Genomic DNA, 23,188 nt, shown 5'->3' with positions numbered 1-23,188 from the left:
GCCAGTTTCATAAGCCAGAAACACAGTCGACCAACTGCAGTTGTCCGAGAGAACCACAGTAATCCGACGTTATCGGGTTTCACGAACAAAATTTCAGTCGGCCGACTGCGGGTCGTCTCACCGGAAGTCGGCCAAACACGGTGATGCTCTCCCCCCAACACTGTGTTCGGCTTACTGCGGTAAACCGAAAATAAATGTAATTATCCGCACAGTCAATGGCAGAATGTTCACACTTTTTTGGATTGTGAGCCAAACCTTGTGATTGTTCTTCGAAATGTATCTATCATGACGCAGTAATCCAGGAGACAAGTCAGGGTTATGTCTTGAAGACGTCACATTATGGCGTAAGAGGGTTCGACGTCACGCGAAGGAATTACTGAAAGTCTCGGTCATTGTTATTTTGAGCGGGCCGAGACTTGTTTTTTCTTCGAAATCGGCCATTTCCACGTGCGAATGAGCAAACGGAAGTGGTAATGTTGCTAAATTTAGCCCTCGACTTGGCCATTCGGATTACTGTACAGTCGGTCGACTGCGGTTGTCCGCGGGTGACAGTAATTCGCTCATGAAACGCGCTTTTCGGTGACCCGGCGATCAACCACAGTCCATCGACTGGGCAGTCGATCGACTGTCAGTCGGTTCACTGCTATCTTATGAAACTGGCCCCTAGTGTCTCGCTTTCTTGCACAGTTTCACCTATGCTCTTTCTCTGTGTGTGTGTGTGTGTGTGTGTGTGTGTGTGTGTGTGTGTGTGTGTGTGTGTGTGTGTGTGTGTGTGTGTGTGTGTGTGTGTATGTGTGACGGAGTGATTGAGTTTGTGTTACTGTTGTTTGTCGATTTCTTACGTGAGCCTTGATGGCTTCGCCTCTTGTTTCAGATTTGTTTTAGTCTGAAATGAGGGTTTCCTCTTAAGACAGTGCCGTCACGTCGGTCCGAGTAATACGCGGAACACAGGCGTGAAGAGCAAGACCCCGCCAATCTCTTTCACCACAATCGCCACACAGCCAGCACGACACAAACAAAATTAAACGCAAGGAGATAAGGTAACGCGATTTATTGATTACCATCACTTCCATTTACATTCGCTCTTCGCATCTCTGTCTCAGTCTCTCTGTCTTTCTATGTTTGTCTATCTCTTTCTTTCTCTCCCTCAGCGTGAAGACCGGAGAAAGCCTGGTGAGCACACTGTAACGTAAGACACACAATCATAAGGTCCTTCCATCAACCCCCCCCCCCCCCCCCCCCCCTTCAGGGGCGGCAGTAGTACAAGAACTGTTCCTATTTCCTGCATGCGTCAGCTGAAAAGACCGAAAGACGCGGAGTGATGTAAATAGTTCGATTTGGGTTATTCCCAAATCACCAGTACACTCCCCCCCCCCCTTCCCTCCCTATTCCCCACTGCCCTTGTCCGTCTAGGGCCATCGTGTGTCTCTCGGCCAGGAATCCAATTGCTACCAGAAGCCCCAATAAACATGGTTCTTCTATTCATGATAACTTGCAAAAAGCAGGAGGCTAGCGGTGACAAACAAGTTCGTGTTTCAGCCTAAAACACATTTCCCCCGCGCTTCCAGTCCCTCGGGGCATCGTGTCTCATGGCCAACAATCCAATTCTGCGAGAAGACCGACAATCACCACTTTATTTACAATAACTAAAAAAGGAGCTTAATATAATAACCAAGCTGCTGTTTGGGCCTAAAGACAAAAGTGTGACATTTAGCTAAAGGGTTTCAGAGAGGGTTGTTGTTTAGATGGTGGCAGCACCAATCAGAAGGGCGCAATAAGTCTGTGAGGCGGGGATAGAACTCAGTGAACTCCTGTCTCATCCCCTAATACACCCCCCCACCCCCCTCCCACAACGCAGAGAGAGAGAGAGAGAGAGAGAGAGAGAGAGAGAGAGAGAGAGAGAGAGAGAGAGAGAGAGAGAGAGAGAGAGAGAGAAGTCTGAAGTCTGAATGTTTTAATGAGTATATAGGCCTTGGGCCCTTTTCATGGAGATGAGCACATCTCAAGCACCAGCATACAAATGCACATAGTAAACAAAAACAAGAACATCCTACTCATTATGTAGAGGTTACATGCCGAGTCTCAGTGATTATTAAAAATAATGGTCGAAGTTAGCGGATCATGAAAAATGCGAGCTTCAGCGAGCTTTTTCATGACCGCGAACTGAGACCATTATTTTTAATAATCACTGAGACGAGGTGTGTAACCTCTTTATTCCCCCTTTCTTCAGTTATTCAAAGAAAACAGGAGTTTTTGTGCGAAAGTTTGATCGAATCCGAATCACTCAACCAGTCAACCTGCGCAGGCGATCGATTAATGCGCGGTTGTATAGTTCCGTGCAAATCATTCCATTCTGTTAACACTTCTTGTCAGTTTCCCTGTTTTAGACTAAAATCAAGTACACAGATAAGCTGTTATTCTGCTGTGGCGGTAAAGGCAGATATTGTGTGTTCTGTTTATGATTTAGTATCGCTAAAGATAATGTTCTTTCGTCAAATGGGACTAGCAGACGAACTTTTGCACGCGTGTTCCAACGTTAATTACTGTATGAAGTTCAGTTTTTTGGGGAAAATAGTGTATGAAACCGCTTTATGTTGTTTAAATTGATGAGATGTGTGCATTTGGTTGCGTGTGATCTGTTTATAAAATGAAATATTGTTGAAAACTGACCGTCGGATTGCAGTCAGTGTTGTCGAAGAAACTGCGTTAAAAGAAGGGGAACTACTCTTGTCGGCAAGAGTATGAGTTACTTGCCTTGGGAATTTGCTTGTGATGAACGGTGTATGCACAGCAGATCTATATTCAGAAAACAACCGAACTCATGGATTTTATATGGAGATTCATGTGTTCAGGCCTGTAGTTGTTAATTTAAATGCGGTATGTTTGTATTGTTTGCTCCAGAGATGTATATTTCGTACGTATAGAGCGTTTTGAACTTTTCAGTCGCAAAAGTAGTACCAAAACAGAACAGCTTCTCAACCCATTGCACTATCGAGGATTCAGGCTGTTGCTGGCTCGTTATTTGTTTGGTTGCTGGGTCATTATCGAAAAATAACTAGCTCTACAAGTTTACAGAGGTAAAGAAGCAGAGGGGGGAATAATATATAATCCTATTCCAATAATTCCGGTGTGCTTTTCACACACTTGCGCGTACATGGGTGTTTGTGTTTGCGTGTGGTCATATGAATGGTGTGTGTCTGTGAGTGTATGTTTACGAGCGCGTGTATGCTTTGTAAGGGAGTATCGCCCTGTTTCGTTTACGGATTACGGATTACGAATGGAAAGCGCCTTCATGACAAATGTAGAAAAACGTAGCAATAGCGGCTTACTAGTGTTTGAAAACAGCATGGTTAATTTAAACAATGATGGGATTCTAGTGTATTTTCGTGGAATATAATATTCTCTTAACTCAGCATATTTAGGGCATACTAAAACAAAGTGGACTTCATCTTCAACACTGCCACAACAAAATGGACAAGATAAATCATTGGAGGTTGCATTTAAATTAAAGCGAAATCGATGCATTTTCAGAGGAGATACTCCCAATCTAAGTCTAATCAGAAGATTTCTAGCTTTAATATGTTTCAAATCACTTAAATAGTTGGATAATGTTAGGGTTGATTTGAAGGTTCTGTACAGAGAGAAACGTTCACTTCCTTGTACATTTTCAAGCCAGGTTTGCTTATAGGATGAAATAAGTGTTTCTTTAAATGCTGTTAGGAACGCCCTCTCATCGCCAACACCTTGGTTTTCCCATACTTCATCAAAACCGTACATGTACAGAGTGTAACAGATCGAGGAGGCCCATGTTTTCTTATTTTGTTCATGGAGATATTTCAGCATTTTATACGCCTTGCTCGGAAGGCGATGATGTGGCATCCTCAATATACGTAGCCAAAAACGAATGCATTTAACAAAGCTGTTTATAAACAAGGGGTACCTTCCCGTTTCGCCATAGACCATAGCATTTGGTGTTCTCATACTCGTATTCAAAAAACGTTTAAGTGCGAATAAATGAACTCTCTCTATAGGTGTATGGTCTGCTTCAACCCCCCAAACTTCGGCGCCATATGACAGCATCGGTTGAATCTGTGCGTCAAAAAACTTGAAAAAAATAGCTGGAGATCTGTCACCCAGTTGCCATAAACATTTTAAAATACCAATGACTCCCTTTTTACATTTAGTCAAGTTTTGACTAAATGTTTTAACGTAGAGGGGGGAATCGAGACGAGGGTCGTGGTGTATGTGCGTGTGTGTGTGTGTGTGTGTGTGTGTGTGTGTGTGTGTGTCTGTCTGTGTGTGTGTGTAGAGCGATTCAGACTAAACTACTGGACCGATCTTTATGAAATTTGACATGAGAGTTCCTGGGTATGAAATCCCCATACGTTTTTTTCATTTTTTCAATAAATGTCTTTGATGACGTCATATCCGGCTTTTCGTGAAAGTTGAGGCGGCACTGTCACGCTCTCATTTTTCAACCAAATTGGTTGAAATTTTGGTCAAGTAATCTTCGACGAAGGCCGGGGTTTGGTATTGCATTTCAGCTTGGTGGCTTAAAAATTAATTAATGACTTTGGTCATTAAAAATCTGAAAATTGTAAAAAAAATATTTTTTTTATAAAACGATCCAAATTTACGTTCATCTTATTCTTTATCATTGTCTGATTCCAAAAACATATAAATATGTTATATTTGGATTAAAAACAAGCTCTGAAAATTAAAAATATAAAAATTATTATCAAAATTAAATTGTCCTAATCAATTTAAAAACACCTTCATCTTATTCCTTGTCGGTTCCTGATTCCAAAAACATATAGATATGATATGTTTGGATTAAAAACACGCTCAGAAAGTTAAAACGAAGAGAGGTACAGAAAAGCGTGCTATCCTTCTCAGCGCAAGTACTACCCCGCTCTTCTTGTCAATTTCACTGCCTTTGTCGTGCGCGGTGGACTGACGATGCTACGAGTGTGGCATTGCGTTCAGTTTCATTCTGTGAGTTCGACAGCTACTTGACTAAATGTTGTATTTTCGCCTTACGCGACTTGTTCCCTTTTGTAGCAAAATCATTCAGAGTGTGAGAGAAGGACAGGCGTGTAGACAACCATACTCCTAAATACTTATACATGTTCAAAACGCTCATAGGATGTCCACCATACACCCATCTTTCTCGCAAGGCCAAGTGACCACCGTTCCGAAAAACAACAATATTAGATTTGTCTAAATTAACTTCAAGTCCAAGACGTCTAGACGAATCCCACAGAATGTTTAACTGATTCTGGAGCCCACATACAGAATCTGAAATAAGAATAATATCATCTGCAAACATCAGAATGAGTATTTCCAAAAAGTCTGGAATAAGTTGAATACCATGTTTTTCCTTCTGGACAATATCATTAGCTAGCTCATTAATTAGTAGAGAAAACAAAACTGGACTACAAATTTCTCCCTGTTTTAGACCCCTTGGGCACATAAAGGAGTCCGAAAAATCACTTCCTGATCGCACTTTCGCTTTTACCACGTCATACATACAGCTGAGCGCCTGGTACATCTTACCTTTAACTCCATTTTTCTTCAAAGTTTTCCACAACGTAGTTCTTACAACTGAATCAAACGCTTTACGAAAGTCAATAAAAGCAACATACAACTTCTTGTGTGTCAATAACTGCTTCTGTACCAAAGCTTGTAGTGTAAAAATATGATCAACGGTACTATAGCCTCTGCGAAAACCAGCTTGACTCTCATTTACTATTTCATGTTTTTCGATCCAATTCGTCAATCTGTTGTTCAAAATGTAGCTATACAATTTGCTGCATATACATAATAATGAAATACCTCTGTAATTATTAGGATTATTCTTATCACCTTTCTTGTGAAGGGGATAAATTATGGCTTCCATCCATACATCAGGGTAAAGTCATGAGGTAAACAATTTATTGAAATATTTTGTAAGAAACGGCACAACAGCTGTGGCGGAATTCTTGAAGAACTCTCCAATTAAATAATCGGGTCCTGCAGCTTTACCATTCTTTAATACTCTAATAGCTTCTTTTACTTCGTTTTCAGTGATGACACGTTCAAGCGCATCCATGTCATACATCTCCTCCTCATCATCACCATCAGATACCCGGTTAACACCATCCTCAACAAAATCAGTATGAACTATGATCATTATTTTCTTTTGTAAAAGAGTTAAACACATTATAAAAATGTTGATACCACTGCTCTGTATTAATGGAAATCACACCTGCCACCTTAGATGCCAAAGATTTGATTGTTTTCCAAAACAATTTAGGATCACTACTCCCTTCATCGAAAGACTCCATAAGAGACTGACGATGAGATTTTTTTCTTTTGTCTAATAAGTTCATTATAGCTACTTCTTTTTTTCAGTGTAACAATCCTTGTCTACACGGCTGCTATGAAATAAACGAAGGTTTTGTCTGAGATCTGTTCTACTATGGTAACATTCTGAATCGAACCACCTTTGTTGTCTGTCTTTTCCAAAATACACTCTTTTTTTCATACTCTCCTGCCATCGTCATTGTTTCGTTAAATTTACTCAGAGATAAATTGACATCAACTTCTATTAATTCAGTGGCATCTCGGAGGCGGGCCTGAATTTCTTCAGAAGAGAATGAGGATACAAACGAAATCGACTTTTCATCACACCAAACAAACTTTTCAATCTTGACAGCCTTAGAAACATTACACTCAGAGTTAACAAAAACATCATTTGGCAGGAAGATCATTTCCACAGGCATGTGTTTGGATTCAATTTTTTCATCTACGTTAAGTGAAACAGAAGAAAACAAATTTCTTGACACAACAAAATAGTCAATAACACTACAACCGGATGTTGAAACATAGGTAAAGTTACCGTCCCCTCCTCCCTTTCCCTGCATACCGTTCACAATAACACAGTAAAAGTGCTGACAAACATTCAACACATATTTACCAAGGGCATTTTCCTCTTTATCTTTCGACACACGCACGCATTCTTCAAAACAATCGTCTCCTTCCTCGACACAGAGAAAGGGGGGGGGGGGGAGAGAAAGAGAGAAAGAGAGAAAGAGAGAAAGAGAGAAAGAGAGAAAGAGAGAGAGAGAGAGAGAGACAGAGAAAGAAAGAGAAAGAGAGAGGGAGGGAGAGAGAGAGAGACAGAGAGACAAAGAGAAAGAGAGAGGGAGGGAGAGAGAGAAAGAGAACCAGAGACAGAAAAAAGAGAGAGAGAGAGAGAGAGAGAGAGAGAGAGAAAGAGAAAGAGGGAGGGAGGGACAGAGAGAGCGAGAGAGAGAGAGAGAGAGAGAGAGAGAGAGAGAGAGAGAGAGAGAGAGAGAGAGAGAGAGAGAGAGAGAGAGAGAGAGAGAGAGAGAGAGAGAGAGAGAGAGAGAGAAACAGAGACAGAAACAAGTCGCGTAAGGCGAAAATACAACATTTAGTCAAGCTGTGGTACTCACAGAATGAAACTGAACGCATATATATATCTGGGGTGTGGCCCACAGTGATACAGACTCTATATATCTGGGGTGTGGCCCACAGTGATACAGACTCTATATATATGTGGTGTGGCCCACAGTGATACAGACTCTATATATTTGTGGTGTGGCCCACAGTGATACAGACTCTATATATCTGTGGTGTGGCCCACAGTGATACAGACTCTATATATATATACTAGATGAATACCCGCTTCGCCGGGTACGGCTTCGCCGGGAAGAAGTCGAGCCGAATACCCGGCTGCGAAGGAAGGGAGATAAACGCGCAAAACACTGGAGAAAAGTAAAAATAGTATAACGGGAATATGGATTGAGCGTTGTCGACAGTGACCTTCTAAAAATAGAAACGGGAATATGGATTGACGCCACACAAAGGAAGGGAGATAAACGCTGAAAACACTGGAGAACATAAGGAAGAGTTACTGGGAATGGATCCAGAGAAAAAGCAAAATCGGTTCAGCGCTGTGCGCTGAGAGCACGTGTTGAAATATCTCATCGAGCAGGTTGTGTCCGGGGTCTACCTGAATATGCCCACCAAATTTGAAACAGATCCATCGAGAACCTTGGGCGTGCATCGCGGACACACACACACACACACACAGAGACACAAGTCGTATATATATATAGATGTGGTGTGGCCCACAGTGATACAGACTCTATATATATGTGGTGTGGCCCATAGTGATACAGACTCTATATATATATGTGGTGTGGCCCACAGTGATACAGACTCTATATATATGTGGTGTGGCCCACAGTGATACAGACTCTACCGTATTTGACGGATTACAAGACGCACCGTTTTATAAGCCGCACCCCCGTCTTTTAACAACAAAATTGGGACGAGCCACGTATAGGCCGCGTCACTATATTAGCCGCCGTTGAAAAAAATATAATCAGATCGTGTCAATGAATCAAAACAACCAGGCAAACGAAAGTACAGTATTTGGCGAAATCGGCTCCGAGAATAAACAAGTGAAACAAAGAAGAAAAGTGAAAAAGTTTGAAGAAATATATCACACACACAATTTGTAACCAACACACACATGTAGTCCCGCCCGGAATAAGCTTTTTTGGGATGATTTACGACTTTTGCGCACATTTCAAGCAGACAAAAACACAACATGGCGGCTCTCGCTCCTCCAACTATCGCGAGACACAAAAAACGAAATCTCGCGCGCGCGAGATCCTGATACATCCGGTGTTTCTCTGTACGCTATCTTGTCACGACGACTTGTTGACAAACGAAGATTCGCGAAAGAAAGAGAAAAGCGCCGAGTCTTGAGTGGAGAGCTAATAAAGTACCGGTAATCGCTAATCGAGCGAAATGAAAATCCGCGGCGACTTCCATTAGGTGAATGCTATTCAAGTTTAGGTAATGTTTTAGACGCATCTTTTTATAAGCCGCAATGCGATTTTTTTTTTTAAAGTCGCGGCTTGTAGTCCGTCAAATACGGTATATATATGTGGTGTGGCCGCGTGGCCGTGTAATGAACTGTCTGCATGCTGCGGGCACGACAGGCGACTCGGTGAAGCGGACAACACGAGACATCAAGCTGTACAGGCTTGGCCGCTCCGCTCGCAATAAGGGAGACAAAACTTAGTCACGCAACACTGCGTCACGCCTGTTAACCTGGCCGTAAAGAAGGCAGCCGGTGTGGTGGACTAAGCAACGGCTGGTGCTGGTGACAGTTACGGTGTTTTATGTCCCGTGTGACGCTGATTGTGGCCAGCATCAAGATGCAGTAATGGCGCCTGACGACAATCAAGGGAGGTCATACAGTACAGTGCTGGTTGCCTCCCTTGTCAACAGAAAGTGTCACGTGACAGTGAAACAGGAAGCAGAGTGGACGACACGGAAAAAGAAAAGACATGAAGGGGAACTAAAGTTATGGCACAGAAACCACGATTTGCACACAGCAGACAGAAGAAACGCAGCAAGAGGAGCTGACTGTGGCCCCAGGGTACCAGACACCGTCACTTCATTCCCTATCAACAACTATCAACAATTCTCTTCGGCGTAAGTGGCCAGTAAAGACACATTGTGAAAACGATTTGGTCTTGTTCAGTTTCAACAAACATGCAAAGAACAAGGAATATTACAGCGAGTTGTTGTGTACGTGTCCCAGTGTGAATACGTAACACTTTTACTGGTTTTGATCTGGTGGTGACAAAGCCACACGCCCTTGTTATCCTGATGGCGCTCTGCTTGAAACATGTCTTGTACTCTGAGGCCTTGGCGGGTGTGGAGGGAGATGGTTGGTTGATGGTGTTTAACGTCCCTTCAACCCATCAGGTTATGCGGGGCCGAATGGTAGGGGGAGATGGGCGCGCGCGCGCGCGTGTGTGTGTGTGTGTGTGTGTGGGGGGGGGGGGCAGGCAGAAGGGAGCAAGTAATGGCAAACCAGATCCATAATTGTTCTTCTGCCAGACCACGGTCGTCATCCTCTCACGTCGTGATGCAGCTTGTAAGAAAGCAATCAACGGCCATGTGTTACAAAGCCACCAGAGCCTCCTGTGCTTCCAACAACCTCCAACCTCCCCCCCCCCCCCCCCCCCGAGTCCTGCCCACTCAGTGCAAGAATACCACGTGCTGTTCTCGTGTTCTGCTCCTTGCTGCCAGGTTCTCCACCCTCACAGCGTCCAAGACAACAACGAGTTCCGTTTCCATCCCCTCCGGGACCTGCACCTGACTCTCTCCTGACAACTTTCCGCTCTAAAGGTCAGCCGACTTTTGCAGTCGTCTTCACACAGACGCGAGTCAGACCGTCAAGGTTGAAAGATCGCCTCCTCCTCTTTTCTCACCCCACGTGGGACGTGTTTGGCGTGTGTCTCTCGTAACAAGCGACAAGAAAAAGGCAGCCATTGACTAATGGGTGTGTGGCTCCCTGACGTCGGATTGATGAGTTAACACGAGTCGCTCTCACCTCTCTCTCCCTCTCTAATGTCTCTCTCCCTCTATTTCTTTCTCCCCCCCCCCCTCTCTCTCTCTCTCTCTCTTTGAGAGACAACAGAGCACAGCCTGCCGTCTTCCTTGAGGTCATTGACTGAGCCCTGGCGGGAATGAAGACTAAATGCTTTCACTTGCCCATACCAGCCTGTCTAAAGTTCTCGTCTGTCCTCATAGAGCGACAGTCAGTTCCAGTGGTGAGTGCCGTGAAGACTGATAGGCCCGGGGGGCAGGGCGGAAGGCTCTCCTTACCGGCACAGAGCAGCGCTGCTTGTAATGGCTCACATAGGCCCGGGGGGGCAGGGCGGAAGGCTCTCCTTACCGGCACCGAGCAGCGCTGCTTGTAATGGCTCACCCTAGGAACCATCATGCAGTGGCAGAAAAAAGACAGACGCCAAGAACAACGGAAACAGTATTCATGTTGCTTTTCAAGTACAGTACAGTACTGTACACTGTGAGGCAGAGGTAATGCTATCTTCTTGGAAACTTGTTTGGAACTTTCTGCTTTACATTACAGGTTTCACATGACTATGTGGCAGGTCTGTCTCGTTAAGACGTTGTACTTCCCTCTCAGTATGTCCACCTGGCTGACACATCCGCTCCCTGGCTGACACATCCGCTCCCTGGCACCGTTCCGGGTTGCCCACAGGAACACGACACAGTGGGTCACTCTCAGAACAGTGCTGTATATCGTTTCGCAGTCTGACCTTTCCTTGTTTCCGTTTTACCGCCAGAAGATGTCATATCTACAGAGACTCGGTGCGTCCCCGGAGACAGGCCTCGCTCCCTTGGCGAAAACCTCACACCAACTACCAGGGACTGTCGGGAGAAGGTCGACAAGGAGAGTGCCAAAAGTCTGATTCCCATAAGGTAGTGAGGTACTCAGGTAGTGAGTTGTGCCTCCAGGGCGTGCTTGTACACAGTGTGCCACCTTCCGGTTGATGGTGTGGTGAGGACAGCAGCAACTCAGGCCGTGTCTTCTCTTGGCGGCTCTTCCTCTCGCTGTCAAGCTGAATACGGGGTAGGTGTCGGAGAGGACGAGGTGTGGATGGGAGGAACTAAGAAATACATCACCAATACACCTCTGTCACCTGCCTTCCTCGTCACTTTGCACGTGCCCTTTGCTTGGTGTGTTTAGCACCGGGAGGGTGGTGTGTTTAGCACCGGGAGGGTGGTGTGTTTAGCACCGGGAGGGTGGTGTGTTTAGCACCGGGAGGGTGGTGTGTTTAGCACCGGGAGGGTGGTGTGTTTAGCACCGGGAGGGTGGTGTGTTTAGCACCGGGAGGGTGGTGTGTTTAGCACCGGGAGGGTGGTGTGTTTAGCACCGGGAGGGTGGTGTGTTTAGCACCGGGAGGGTGGTGTGTTTAGCACCGGGAGGGTGGTGTGTTTAGCACCGGGAGGGTGGTGTGTTTAGCACCGGGAGGGTGGTGTGTTTAGCACCGGGAGGGTGGTGTGTTTAGCACCGGGAGGGTGGTGTGTTTAGCACCGGGAGGGTGGTGTGTTTAGCACCGGGAGGGTGGTGTGTTTAGCACCGGGAGGGTGGTGTGTTTAGCACCGGGAGGGTGGTGTGTTTAGCACCGGGAGGGTGGTGTGTTTAGCACCGGGAGGGTGGTGTGTTTAGCACCGGGAGGGTGGTGTGTTTAGCACCGGGAGGGTGGTGTGTTTAGCACCGGGAGGGTGGTGTGTTTAGCACCGGGAGGGTGGTGTGTTTAGCACCGGGAGGGTGGTGTGTTTAGCACCGGGAGGGTGGTGTGTTTAGCACCGGGAGGGTGGTGTGTTTAGCACCGGGAGGGTGGTGTGTTTAGCACCGGGAGGGTGGTGTGTTTAGCACCGGGAGGGTGGTGTGTTTAGCACCGGGAGGGTGGTGTGTTTAGCACCGGGAGGGTGGTGTGTTTAGCACCGGGAGGGTGGTGTGTTTAGCACCGGGAGGGTGGTGTGTTTAGCACCGGGAGGGTGGTGTGTTTAGCACCGGGAGGGTGGTGTGTTTAGCACCGGGAGGGTGGTGTGTTTAGCACCGGGAGGGTGGTGTGTTTAGCACCGGGAGGGTGGTGTGTTTAGCACCGGGAGGGTGGTGTGTTTAGCACCGGGAGGGTGGTGTGTTTAGCACCGGGAGGGTGGTGTGTTTAGCACCGGGAGGGTGGTGTGTTTAGCACCGGGAGGGTGGTGTGTTTAGCACCGGGAGGGTGGTGTGTTTAGCACCGGGAGGGTGGTGTGTTTAGCACCGGGAGGGTGGTGTGTTTAGCACCGGGAGGGTGGTGTGTTTAGCACCGGGAGGGTGGTGGGTTCAGGGAGACAGACGGATCAGAGAAAGAAGTGCCCTTTGCTTGGTGTGTTTAGCACCGGGAGGGTGGTGGGTTCAGGGAGACAGACGGATCAGAGAAAGAAGTCAACACATCCTCTAGTCATACCTGTCTTGCTCATGATCTGAGAGTGGTTGCTCTTTGTGAAGCAAGGGTTGTGGTGCAGTGTGGATGGTCGAGTGGCCGGGTGTTAAAGAAGGTAGATACTACGGCTACCACACAACGAATCAACTTACCCCTGCCTTGCATTTCTATAGATCGTGCCTGACCCTAATGTAGCTGTCCTTAAAGTTGTGTATGTGCAAGAGTTCGGACAAGACAGAAACATGCCGACGAGAGCAATAACGAAGTAAGGTAAAGCAATCTTCCACTGACCTCGGCCTTGCTCATCAGGTCGTGCTTGCCCTTGGTGGCGCCGCTAAACGTGCCCTCCACCTCCATCTCCCCCTCGCTCTCCTCGCTTGACTCCTCCTCCCTGAAACACAATTCACACAAGAAAATTGGTTGATTAAAATCAACATGGCCGAAGCAATGTTTTCATAAAAGAAGCGGTATTGTACGGGCACATGTTGTATTTGGGTTACGTGTGTTGCAGAGTATTTGAAAATACGTAGGCATAAAAACATGCAAAGAAGAGTGATAAGTCCCTGTTGTGGATACATTGATTACTTATGTATCACACTAGTTTTACTGCTACAGCAGTCCCTCTCATGAACGAACACCCTAGGGCCAGTGCAAACCTGTCCGTACATTGCAGGTGGCCGGTCACGGGAGAGCCCCCCCCTCCCATCACACACACTCAGACACACTGACGGACTGAGTGAGTCTTTGCAACTGGTGAACGAGCTCTACTTGTTATAAAACAATATTGCTATTTCATATGTTACGTGGATTTCCATTGGTCAATTGGGCAAAACTGAGCTCATTGTAAAAGTGATATCACGACATTTCCGTCGATATCAGTTTTGATATCGACGACCTCTTTATTGCTTCCCCACTTCAAAAACAAAAGCACCTAAATTTAAAAACAAACAAATATATATGAAAATGTAATGATCCCAGAATTTAGTTGAGCAAGTGACTAAAGACTTTTTGAAAGAAAAGACATTTTTAAATACTGAAAAGTACAAGAAAAGAGTGAACAAAAAGAAATAATAATCAGAGGGAGGGATATGGAAGAGCCAAAACTGAGACAAATACTTTTGTAATTTCTTTACAGTAAATACAAAATGTCCAGAGAATTAGCAATATATCTAACATTGACTGACTGTGTGATGATATCTTCTGCTATTTGTCTGTTTCAACAGTGATATCAACATCTCGACCTCCTGTCTCGATTTTGATATCACTGTCTCAACAGACCATAGCAGAAGATATCATCACACAGTCCGACAATATTGGGTAATAAGGTCAAACTACTACAACTTATAACTGAAAGAAAAAAAAACCCTGTCCTGTAAAAATGACGTCAAATCAACGGTTTCAAAAAAAGAGAGATAAATGAAATCCTCAAATTCCTGAGGATACAGGCACCCCATGAAAGCAGCCACGAACATACTCACAGAGCATGCTTGTGCAGATACTTTGCGAAAATATGAATTGAAAACCTGCATGTCGAAATTTCTTTTTTTCTGGCTTTATTGAATGCTTCAGGCAGTGACTTTTCCCTGTCCAGTTTCCTCTTTCGTCTCTCTTACCCCTCTCTTACCCACTTCCCCTCCCCGGCCACTCCCTTTACCCAGCCCCGACAGCACAAACTTCTAATCTGCAAGGCAGAGTACACATTTTCCAAAAGGAAGAATACTCCTCTTCAAATATATCCAGAGATCTTCCAGCTGTCTCCACCATAAGCCAAGTGGTCGAGTCTTATACCCCCATTCCACACAACCGTTCTAGTCCCGTTCCCGTACCGACCAAGGAAGAGAAGATTGGGAGAGAACCGCAATGGAACGTAAATGATCGTTAACAGAACTGCTTTGAACGGTAGGGTCGGTAGGGACGGTTGAGTTTGGGCTGCATGTTCACATTTTTAGCCGTTCCCCTCCCGATCAGAATGAAAGGTAATGGAACCTCAACCCATCGGTAACGGAACGCTTGGATCGTTAAAGGAACTTAAAACAACGGTAACGCAACGGTAGCGCTCTCACACACTGAGTTGTCATACCCACATTCCACACATTCGTTCTAGGGCCCGTTCCCGTACCGACCAAGGACGGCTGCCACTATGGTCAGACGCTGCTCAAAGATGCCAAAAACGGCCGTTTGCGCAGGGTTCCATTGTTGTGGCAGCCGTCCTTGGTTGGTACGGGAACGGGACCTAGAACGGTTGTGTGGAATGGGGGTATAACTTTTGACACCGACAAACTGAAGAATGAACAGATCTATGAGAAAACTGTCTCAATGGTCCAGGCTCAGGAAACAAAGAGTGTATATGGCTTTGCTTATCTTCTCAATGAATGAGGTTATACACGTCAGCTGTCATTCGCCACCGCACTAGTTTTGGACTCAACCATCAGCTGTTATGTATAACATGACACACCTTGAAGCTGTGTACTGATCATGTCAACTCTGTGACTCGGCCTGGGGCGATTGTAGCTTCCCTTCTTCGTGTCTGATAGACAGCATAGTTCAATTTCGTGTTGGCATCTTCTCCAATGAAAGCAAGAACCCAAAGACTGAAGACCAAAGTGCTTACCCCACTTCTGACCCGAATCACCCCCCTCCTGCTGGATACACGTGCACTCAAGTTAACACAAGACTGACACCTCTGCTTTGACCTGTGTGTCAGGAGTCGGATGAGAGAGAGAGAGAGAGAGAGAGAGAGAGAGAGAGAGTGAGGAGAGAGAGAGAGAGAGTGAGGAGAGAGAGAGAGAGAGAGAGAGAGAGAGAGAGAGAGAGAGAGAGAGAGAGAGAGAGAGAGAGAGAGAGAGAGAGAGAGAGAACAGATACACACACAGACACTAAGGCAGAGCGAGGAGAGACTTGCATGGAGTGTACGTGACAGACAGTGTGTGTTGCTATAAACAGACATGTGCAGCTCATTTCCGAAACAGCGCAAATGGGACAACAGTGACATGATACTGTTTGAATTCCAAACAAGAAGGGCAAAGCCCATACGACTCACATGCTTGACCTTGACCTTTACATGACCTTCAGGGTCAAGGTCAAATAACTAAACCTAGCAATGACATCATACACTAAGAACTGCTTTACACATTTTTCCTACCAAAATACATGTGACCTTGACCCAAGGTCAAGGTCATCCAAGGTCATGCAACACAAAGCTGTTAATTCAAGACATAGGAAGTACAATGGTGCTTATTGGCTCTTTCTACCATGAGATATGGTCACTTTTAGTGGTTCACTACCTTATTTTGGTCACATTTCATAAGGGTCAAAGTGACCTTGACCTTGATCATATGTGACCAAATGTGTCTCATGATGAAAGCATAACATGTGCCCCACATAATTTTTAAGTTTGAAACAGTTATCTTCCATAGTTCAGGGTCAAGGTCACTTCAAAATATGTATACAATCCAACTTTAAAGGACCCTTGCGACCTTGACCTTGAAGCAAGGTCAACCAAACTGGTGTCCAAAGATAGGGCTTACATTGCCCTGTATAGCATACATAGCTAAGGTTGCCATTCTCGATAACTTCAGAAAAAAATGCGAAAATGTGAAAAATGGTCGTTTTTAAGACAATTACGGCCCCTGTGACCTTGAACTTGAAGTGAGGTCAAGTTGCCGCACATGTTTTTTGAGATCTTGTAACCATACACCATCAGGCCACATCAGGTGTTGATAGACTTAATAGTGTCCAAGAAATATCCAACGTTAAAGTTTTCCGGACGGACGCCGGGACGGACGGACGGACGGACGGACGGACGGACGGACGGACGACTCGGGTGAGTACATAGACTCACTTTTGCTTCGCATGTGAGTCAAAAAGCGCAGCTCATTTTCGGAACAGAACAGATGACAAAGTTGGTTTCAACAAAATGGAAGCTGCCAGTTGGTTTCAACAAAATGGAAGCCGCCAGTGGCGATAGGTCACGTGCTCCTCAATGCCACCTTCCTATGGCAGCGGCCATCAAAAAGTAACTGATCTCGTGAGAACGGTAAGAAACGAGTCATGTCACCTCTCCCGACCCATTGGAGTAGAAGGCTGGTCCTGCGGCCATCAATGATGAAACGCAGTGTTTACGAGCACTAAATAGCTGAGACACAGCTTTGCAAGGTGGTGCATAATACTCGTGGTCGATACATCTTTCTGGCCAACCTTTCTAATGGTACCATGTTACGTTGATGGAGTAGTTCTCAAACAGCGGAAAACACCCGCCCACATCTTATTATTATTTTCCGTCGTACGAATCGTAACACTGACACCGACTAATTTGGTCTGTTTGAAGAATTTACTGCCTTATTCTTTGAACAGCTTAATTTTGACATTTTCTCGCCTACATTTCAGCTGCTTGTGTTGTACTTGTTTCAGCGGACAGGCCAATCGGTGTCCATGAAATTCACTCATTAAAGGACATTTAGTTCTGCACTGTCAATTAAATTAATATCTTGCTTGAAATTCTTTCTTGAAAATGAATGTATTCTTCCTTTGTGCGTGAGTATGCGTGCGTGCGTACGTGCGTGTGTGTGTTGTACTGACTTGAGCATGTTGTGAGCCTTGCGCTTGATGTCATCAGTGTCCTCCTCTTGCTTCTTGCGCTGGTATTCCTCCAGCTCCGCGCCATCGAGCTTGACGCGCCGTCGTATCTGAAACACACGTAGAGTCACACGTCAATGATGCACGATATTCAACAGCTATTTGACTGATCTCTGTCTCTAAGTGATACGACAACTAATGAGTGCAATGGTGGTTTTGAAGACCAGGTATACCCACCGTCCATTAAGAAGGACAGAAAGCACAGTGAAGCCCCATGGAAGAGATGATACCTCCACATAGAGGCCCCCTACCTGTGTGATACCTCCAAATAGAGGCCCCCTACCTGTGTGATACCTCCAAATAGAGGCCCCCTACCTGTGTGATACCTCCAAATAGAGGCCCCCTACCTGTGTGATACCTCCACATAGAGGCCCCCTACCTGCGTGATACCTCCAAATAGAGGCCCCCTACCTGCGTGATACCTCCAAATAGAGGCCCCCTACCTGTGTGATACCTCCAAATAGAGGCCCCCTACCTGCGTGATACCTCCAAATAGAGGCCCCCTACCTGTGTGATACCTCCAAATAGAGGCCCCCTACCTGCGTGATACCTCCAAATAGAGGCCCCCTACATGCGTGATACCTCCAAATAGAGGCCCCCTACCTGTGTGATACCTCCAAATAGAGGCCCCCTACCTGCGTGATACCTCCAAATAGAGGCCCCCTACCTGTGTGATACCTCCAAATAGAGGCCCCCTACCTGCGTGATACCTCCAAATAGAGGCCCCCTACCTGCGTGATACCTCCAAATAGAGGCCCCCTACCTGTGTGATACCTCCAAATAGAGGCCCCCTACCTGCGTGATACCTCCAAATAGAGGCCCCCTACCTGCGTCTTCCTCTACCTTCTTGAGGGAAAGTATCCCATTTATTATGAAATGACATGTGCTATACATAAGGACCATTGTGGCAGCCCCCTAGGTTATATCTGCCAACCAAGACCAGACAGCTGCTAAAGATAGTCAATGTTCAGTCCATTGACAGTACAATGCAGGACGCTTACCATGCAACGAACACATGTGCCCGAAACACACACACACACACACACACACACACACACACACACACACACACACACACACACACACACACACACACACACACACACACACACACACACACACACACACAGGTGTAATCGTACATAAGAATACTTCCACACACACACAAACACAACCTCCTGTTCGAGCTCAATGTTATTATCACTTAAATTTTATAATAGTCGCCAGGAAAAAAAATGCCTGCTGCAAAAACCGCATCACATGCAAAGAGACAAAGAAAAAGACAAAAGAAAAGTGCTGTGATTGGCCCAAAGCGATTAGTCCAGTGGGCAGAGCTTCCTTGTAGGCCTAAAGCGATTAGTCTAGTGGGCAGAGCTTCCTTGTAGCCTAACATCCTCCCCAAGGAAACAGCACTTTAGGGCCCGGGCCGCGCTGCCACGCTGGGTGCACACGTCAAACTTGCTTTCCTTCAAACACCGCTTGTCTCACCCGGACTCTTTTTTAATACCAGTTTATTACGATCCCTGACAACCTCACAAAGGCCCTTCCATTAGCTGTGCAAAAAGAGAGAGAGAGAGAGAGAGAGAGAGAGAGAGAGAGAGAGAGAGAGAGAGAGAGAGAGAGAGAGAGAGAGAGAGAGAGAGAGAGAGAGAGAGAGAGAGAGAGAGAGAGAGAGCCTTTTGCGACCTCAACTCTTAGAACTTACTCATAACTTCAATATTTGCAATGGATCGGATATGAATAATTAATTCAATTGTGAACATTATACTTGATCCTTGTCTTTGTTGGTGTATAGTAGGGGAGAAAATACAAAGCGTACACAGTTACAACAGTTAAAGGGGCAGTCCTTGCCATGACGTGTGATTCAGAATGCCACGGAGCCAGTTCTAGGACGCTGTCTCTACCCGTCACTACGTTGACGCCGTATCCAACATGCAACAGCTCCAAGGGCCCTCCTCGTTTGCTTTTATACCAAGTTGTCAAGTTGATTATGTACACCAGTGACAAAACGTCACAACAGTGACTAGGTACGTACACCAGTGACAAAACGTCACAACATTGACTATAGGTACGTACACCAGTGACAAAACGTCACAACATTGACTATAGCTACGTACACCAGTGACAAAACGTCACAACATTGACTATAGGTACGTACACCAGTGACAAAACGTCACAACATTGACTATAGGTACGTACACCAGTGACAAAACGTCACAACAGTGACTATAGGTACGTACACCAGTGACAAAACGTCACAACATTGACTATAGCTACGTACACCAGTGACAAAACGTCACAACATTGACTATGGGTACGTACACCAGTGACAAAACGTCACAACATTGACTATAGGTACGTTCACCAGTGACAAAACGTCACAAAATTGACTATAGGTACGTACACCAGTGACAAAACGTCACAACATTGACTAGGAACGTACACCCGTGGCAGATTCCCATCGCGTCTCAAGTTACAACGTCCAGTGTCTGCAGTGAAAACAGAAACTTTCATGGATTCCCTTGAAGTTTGTTCAGTCCACTCTCTTCATTCTTCTTACAATCTCTCGGGGGCGGGGACGTAGCTCAGTTGGTAGCGCGCTGGCTTTGTAGCCAGTTGGTCGCTATCAGCGTGGGTTCGATCCCCACGTTCGGCGAGAGATTTATTTCTCGGAGTCAACTTTGTGCAGACTCTCTTCGGTGTCCGAACACCCCCGTGTGCACACATGCGCACGAAAAAGATCCCACGTTCACAGCGAAAGTCTCAGGGCTTGGAAAACACGAAGACACGCATGCATCATCTCTCGTCTCTGATTATTATGACCGTATTTCGATACTTTGACGAGACAAACCCAATGCTGGTGTGTCGAAGAAGACAGCCACAGCGGGCTTGTTCGAATCAAAGCATCACACCATATCCTCAGCGTATTACCAATACCTGTCCCAATATAGACCAGTTGGTCAAAGAGGACGTTAAACCCTAATAGTCAGTCAGTCAGACAATCTCTCGATTTCTTGTCATATGTTATAAAAGTTATGGATTTGCTTGCACATCGTATTAGTTCATCCATGTTAAATACAAGCTATTTGTTAAAAATGCTCATGTCTTAAAAGTTTCTTTCCCTATTTTGGGCGAAGGCTGGATGAAAAAAAGAAAGAGAATGCTTATTACTTTACCCTCAGAAAATGAAGATTTATCTTTGGTCATTACAAGTTAAAAAAAATGCAAATGCCCGTATGGATTCTCTTACAATTTCTAAAACGGAAACGTTGCCAAAGCCTGTATGGATTCCCCTAAGCCGTCTGCCATTACTTACTACCAGGAACCCTGCGTGTAACAGCTACGTAAGTCTATGGATTGTATTCAGATCTTTCAAAGCCGCCTTCTACGTGTCAAGACTGTACTCAGCATGCAGGTCGCAGTGCTGTCCACACCGTCATCACAGGGACCGTCGCTTTGTCCACCGTGGAATCACACTCACACAACATACGCGTTACGTGGGTACAGTTTAAACGTCGGAAAGTAAGTACTTCTTCGTAACCCTTCACGAGGATGATAAGTACAAACTTCATAAGACTGCCTTCAATCATTCATAATAATGACTACTACTAAAAGCAAACGTTTTGGACTTTTCATCAAGAAAAGCAAAACTATGATAGAATATTCATCGGCTTTTTGTGATTACAGAAGTCTAGAGTGTTTTTAAATGCCTGAAGACGTAATATAAACCCGGGACGGAATCACCTATCGTGTTTGTTACATTCCCAGTGTAAAAGCTTTTCAGACGCCGACAAATACAGGAAACACCGTAAAAGCTACGACAAAACTGAAAACCCAAATCGTCAAAGCTTTTAGGGAAGTGTTCGTTACTGCTGTCATACAGTACAAAATGAACGTTTAAGTAGGCAAATAGCCAAAGGACTGAAACCAAAAGAAGAATTGAGTATTTTTTTCGGAAAAGACTTTTCACCGACAAAGGAAAATACAAGTAACGGGGTGACTCATAGAACACGGCCGTCCAACAAAATCGTTTGACAGGGGACGCCATGACGGCATACAACACAGCAGTTGTGTAGATTCAGTCACTGCCACAAACCCTCTAGGCTCCATCAAGATCAGGTTGCATCTTGTGAAATGTTGGGTGCAGCAGTAGATGTTATAGCTTGCTTCACGCTGTCCCAAGATACATGACGATCGACATCCCACCAACACCATGCTCGCCACCATGATGAATTGAAGAAGACACTGCTAAAGCGAATGGCAGCTCGGATTCCAGACTTTAAATACCTCAGGGTCTTAACTTACCTTCACAAAGGAATAAGGATGCTATTTTCAGATGCCTTGCGGTTTTGCACTTGTTGGCGATTTATCATCAGGACACTCCACTCTGATAAATCTCTCTCTCTCTCTCTCTCTCTCTCTCTCTCTCTCTCTCTCTCTCTCTCCGAGTCTCTCTCTCTCCGAGTCTCTCTCTCTCTCTCTCCGAGTCTCTCTCTCTCTCTCTCTCTCTCTCTCTCTCCCTCCGAGTCTCTCTCTCTCTCTCCGAGTCTCTCTCTCTCTCTCTCTCTCCGAGTCTCTCTCTCTCTCTCTCCGAGTCTCTCTCTCTCTCTGTCTCGCTCTCTGTGTGTGTGTGTGTGTGTGTGTGTGTGTGTGTGTGTGTGTGTGTGTGTGTGTGTGTGTGTGTGTGTGTGTGTGTGTGTGTGTGCCCATGCCATAGGTTTCTCTTCCCACGTGTGAGAAACAGTAACAGTCAGCCTGTGATGAGATCGTCCTCCGCCCAGCAACAACTCGCCACATCAGTGCCAGCGTACACAGTTGGTCTTTTTCACAAACTCATAACTGCAACCCCACGTTCACACTTTTCGACCTAACCTTCATTTCAGATAAAATGACAGAACAAGAACTTGTTTACAGCTCATTTTGTCGAGTGCGCCGTGGACAAAAGTGCCAGAGAGGGTCGGGGGTCCTCCATGTCAGCGCCAGAAGTAGGGCAATGGTGGGAACAGAAGTGCCAGAGAGGGTCGGGGGTCCTCCATGTCAGCGCCAGAAGTAGGGCAATGGTGGGAACAGAAGTGCCAGAGAGGGTCGGGGGTCCTCCATGTCAGCGCCAGAAGTAGGGCAATGGTGGGAACAAAAGTGCCAGAGAGGGTCGGGGGTCCTCCATGTCAGCGCCAGAAGTAGGGCAATGGTGGGAACAGAAGTGCCAGAGAGGGTCGGGGGTCCTCCATGTCAGCGCCAGAAGTAGGGCAATGGTGGGAACAAAAGTGCCAGAGAGGGTCGGGGGTCCTCCATGTCAGCGCCAGAAGTAGGGCAATGGTGGGAACAAAAGTGCCAGAGAGGGTCGGGGGTCCTCCATGTCAGCGCCAGAAGTAGGGCAATGGTGGGAACAGAAGTGCCAGAGAGGGTCGGGGGTCCTCCATGTCAGCGCCAGAAGTAGGGCAATGGTGGGAACAGAAGTGCCAGAGAGGGTCGGGGGTCCTCCATGTCAGCGCCAGAAGTAGGGCAATGGTGGGAACAGAAGTGCCAGAGAGGGTCGGGGGTCCTCCATGTCAGCGCCAGAAGTAGGGCAATGGTGGGAACAGAAGTGCCAGAGAGGGTCGGGGGTCCTCCATGTCAGCGCCAGAAGTAGGGCAATGGTGGGAACAGAAGTGCCAGAGAGGGTCGGGGGTCCTCCATGTCAGCGCCAGAAGTAGGGCAATGGTGGGAACAGAAGTGCCAGA

General features: G+C 46.1%; 1 protein-coding gene across 1 annotated transcript in view; it reads right to left on the bottom strand.

Moving 5' to 3' along the window:
* Positions 1 to 23,188, bottom strand: part of LOC138952399 (cleavage and polyadenylation specificity factor subunit 2-like) — a 357,958-nt gene that overhangs the window by 80,458 nt on the left and 254,312 nt on the right. The window contains exons 11-12 of the mRNA XM_070324066.1: positions 17,412 to 17,518; positions 13,125 to 13,224 (exon numbers count right to left, since the gene is read on the bottom strand). Coding sequence (XP_070180167.1) covers positions 13,125 to 13,224; positions 17,412 to 17,518 — 207 coding nt within the window. The remainder of the gene's footprint in view (positions 1 to 13,124; positions 13,225 to 17,411; positions 17,519 to 23,188) is intronic.

The sequence above is a fragment of the Littorina saxatilis genome, linkage group LG17 (genome assembly GCF_037325665.1).
Source record: "Littorina saxatilis isolate snail1 linkage group LG17, US_GU_Lsax_2.0, whole genome shotgun sequence".
Taxonomy (NCBI): domain Eukaryota; kingdom Metazoa; phylum Mollusca; class Gastropoda; order Littorinimorpha; family Littorinidae; genus Littorina; species Littorina saxatilis.
Note: the sequence above shows the minus strand (reverse complement) of the source record. Positions and strands in the feature narration are given on the sequence as shown.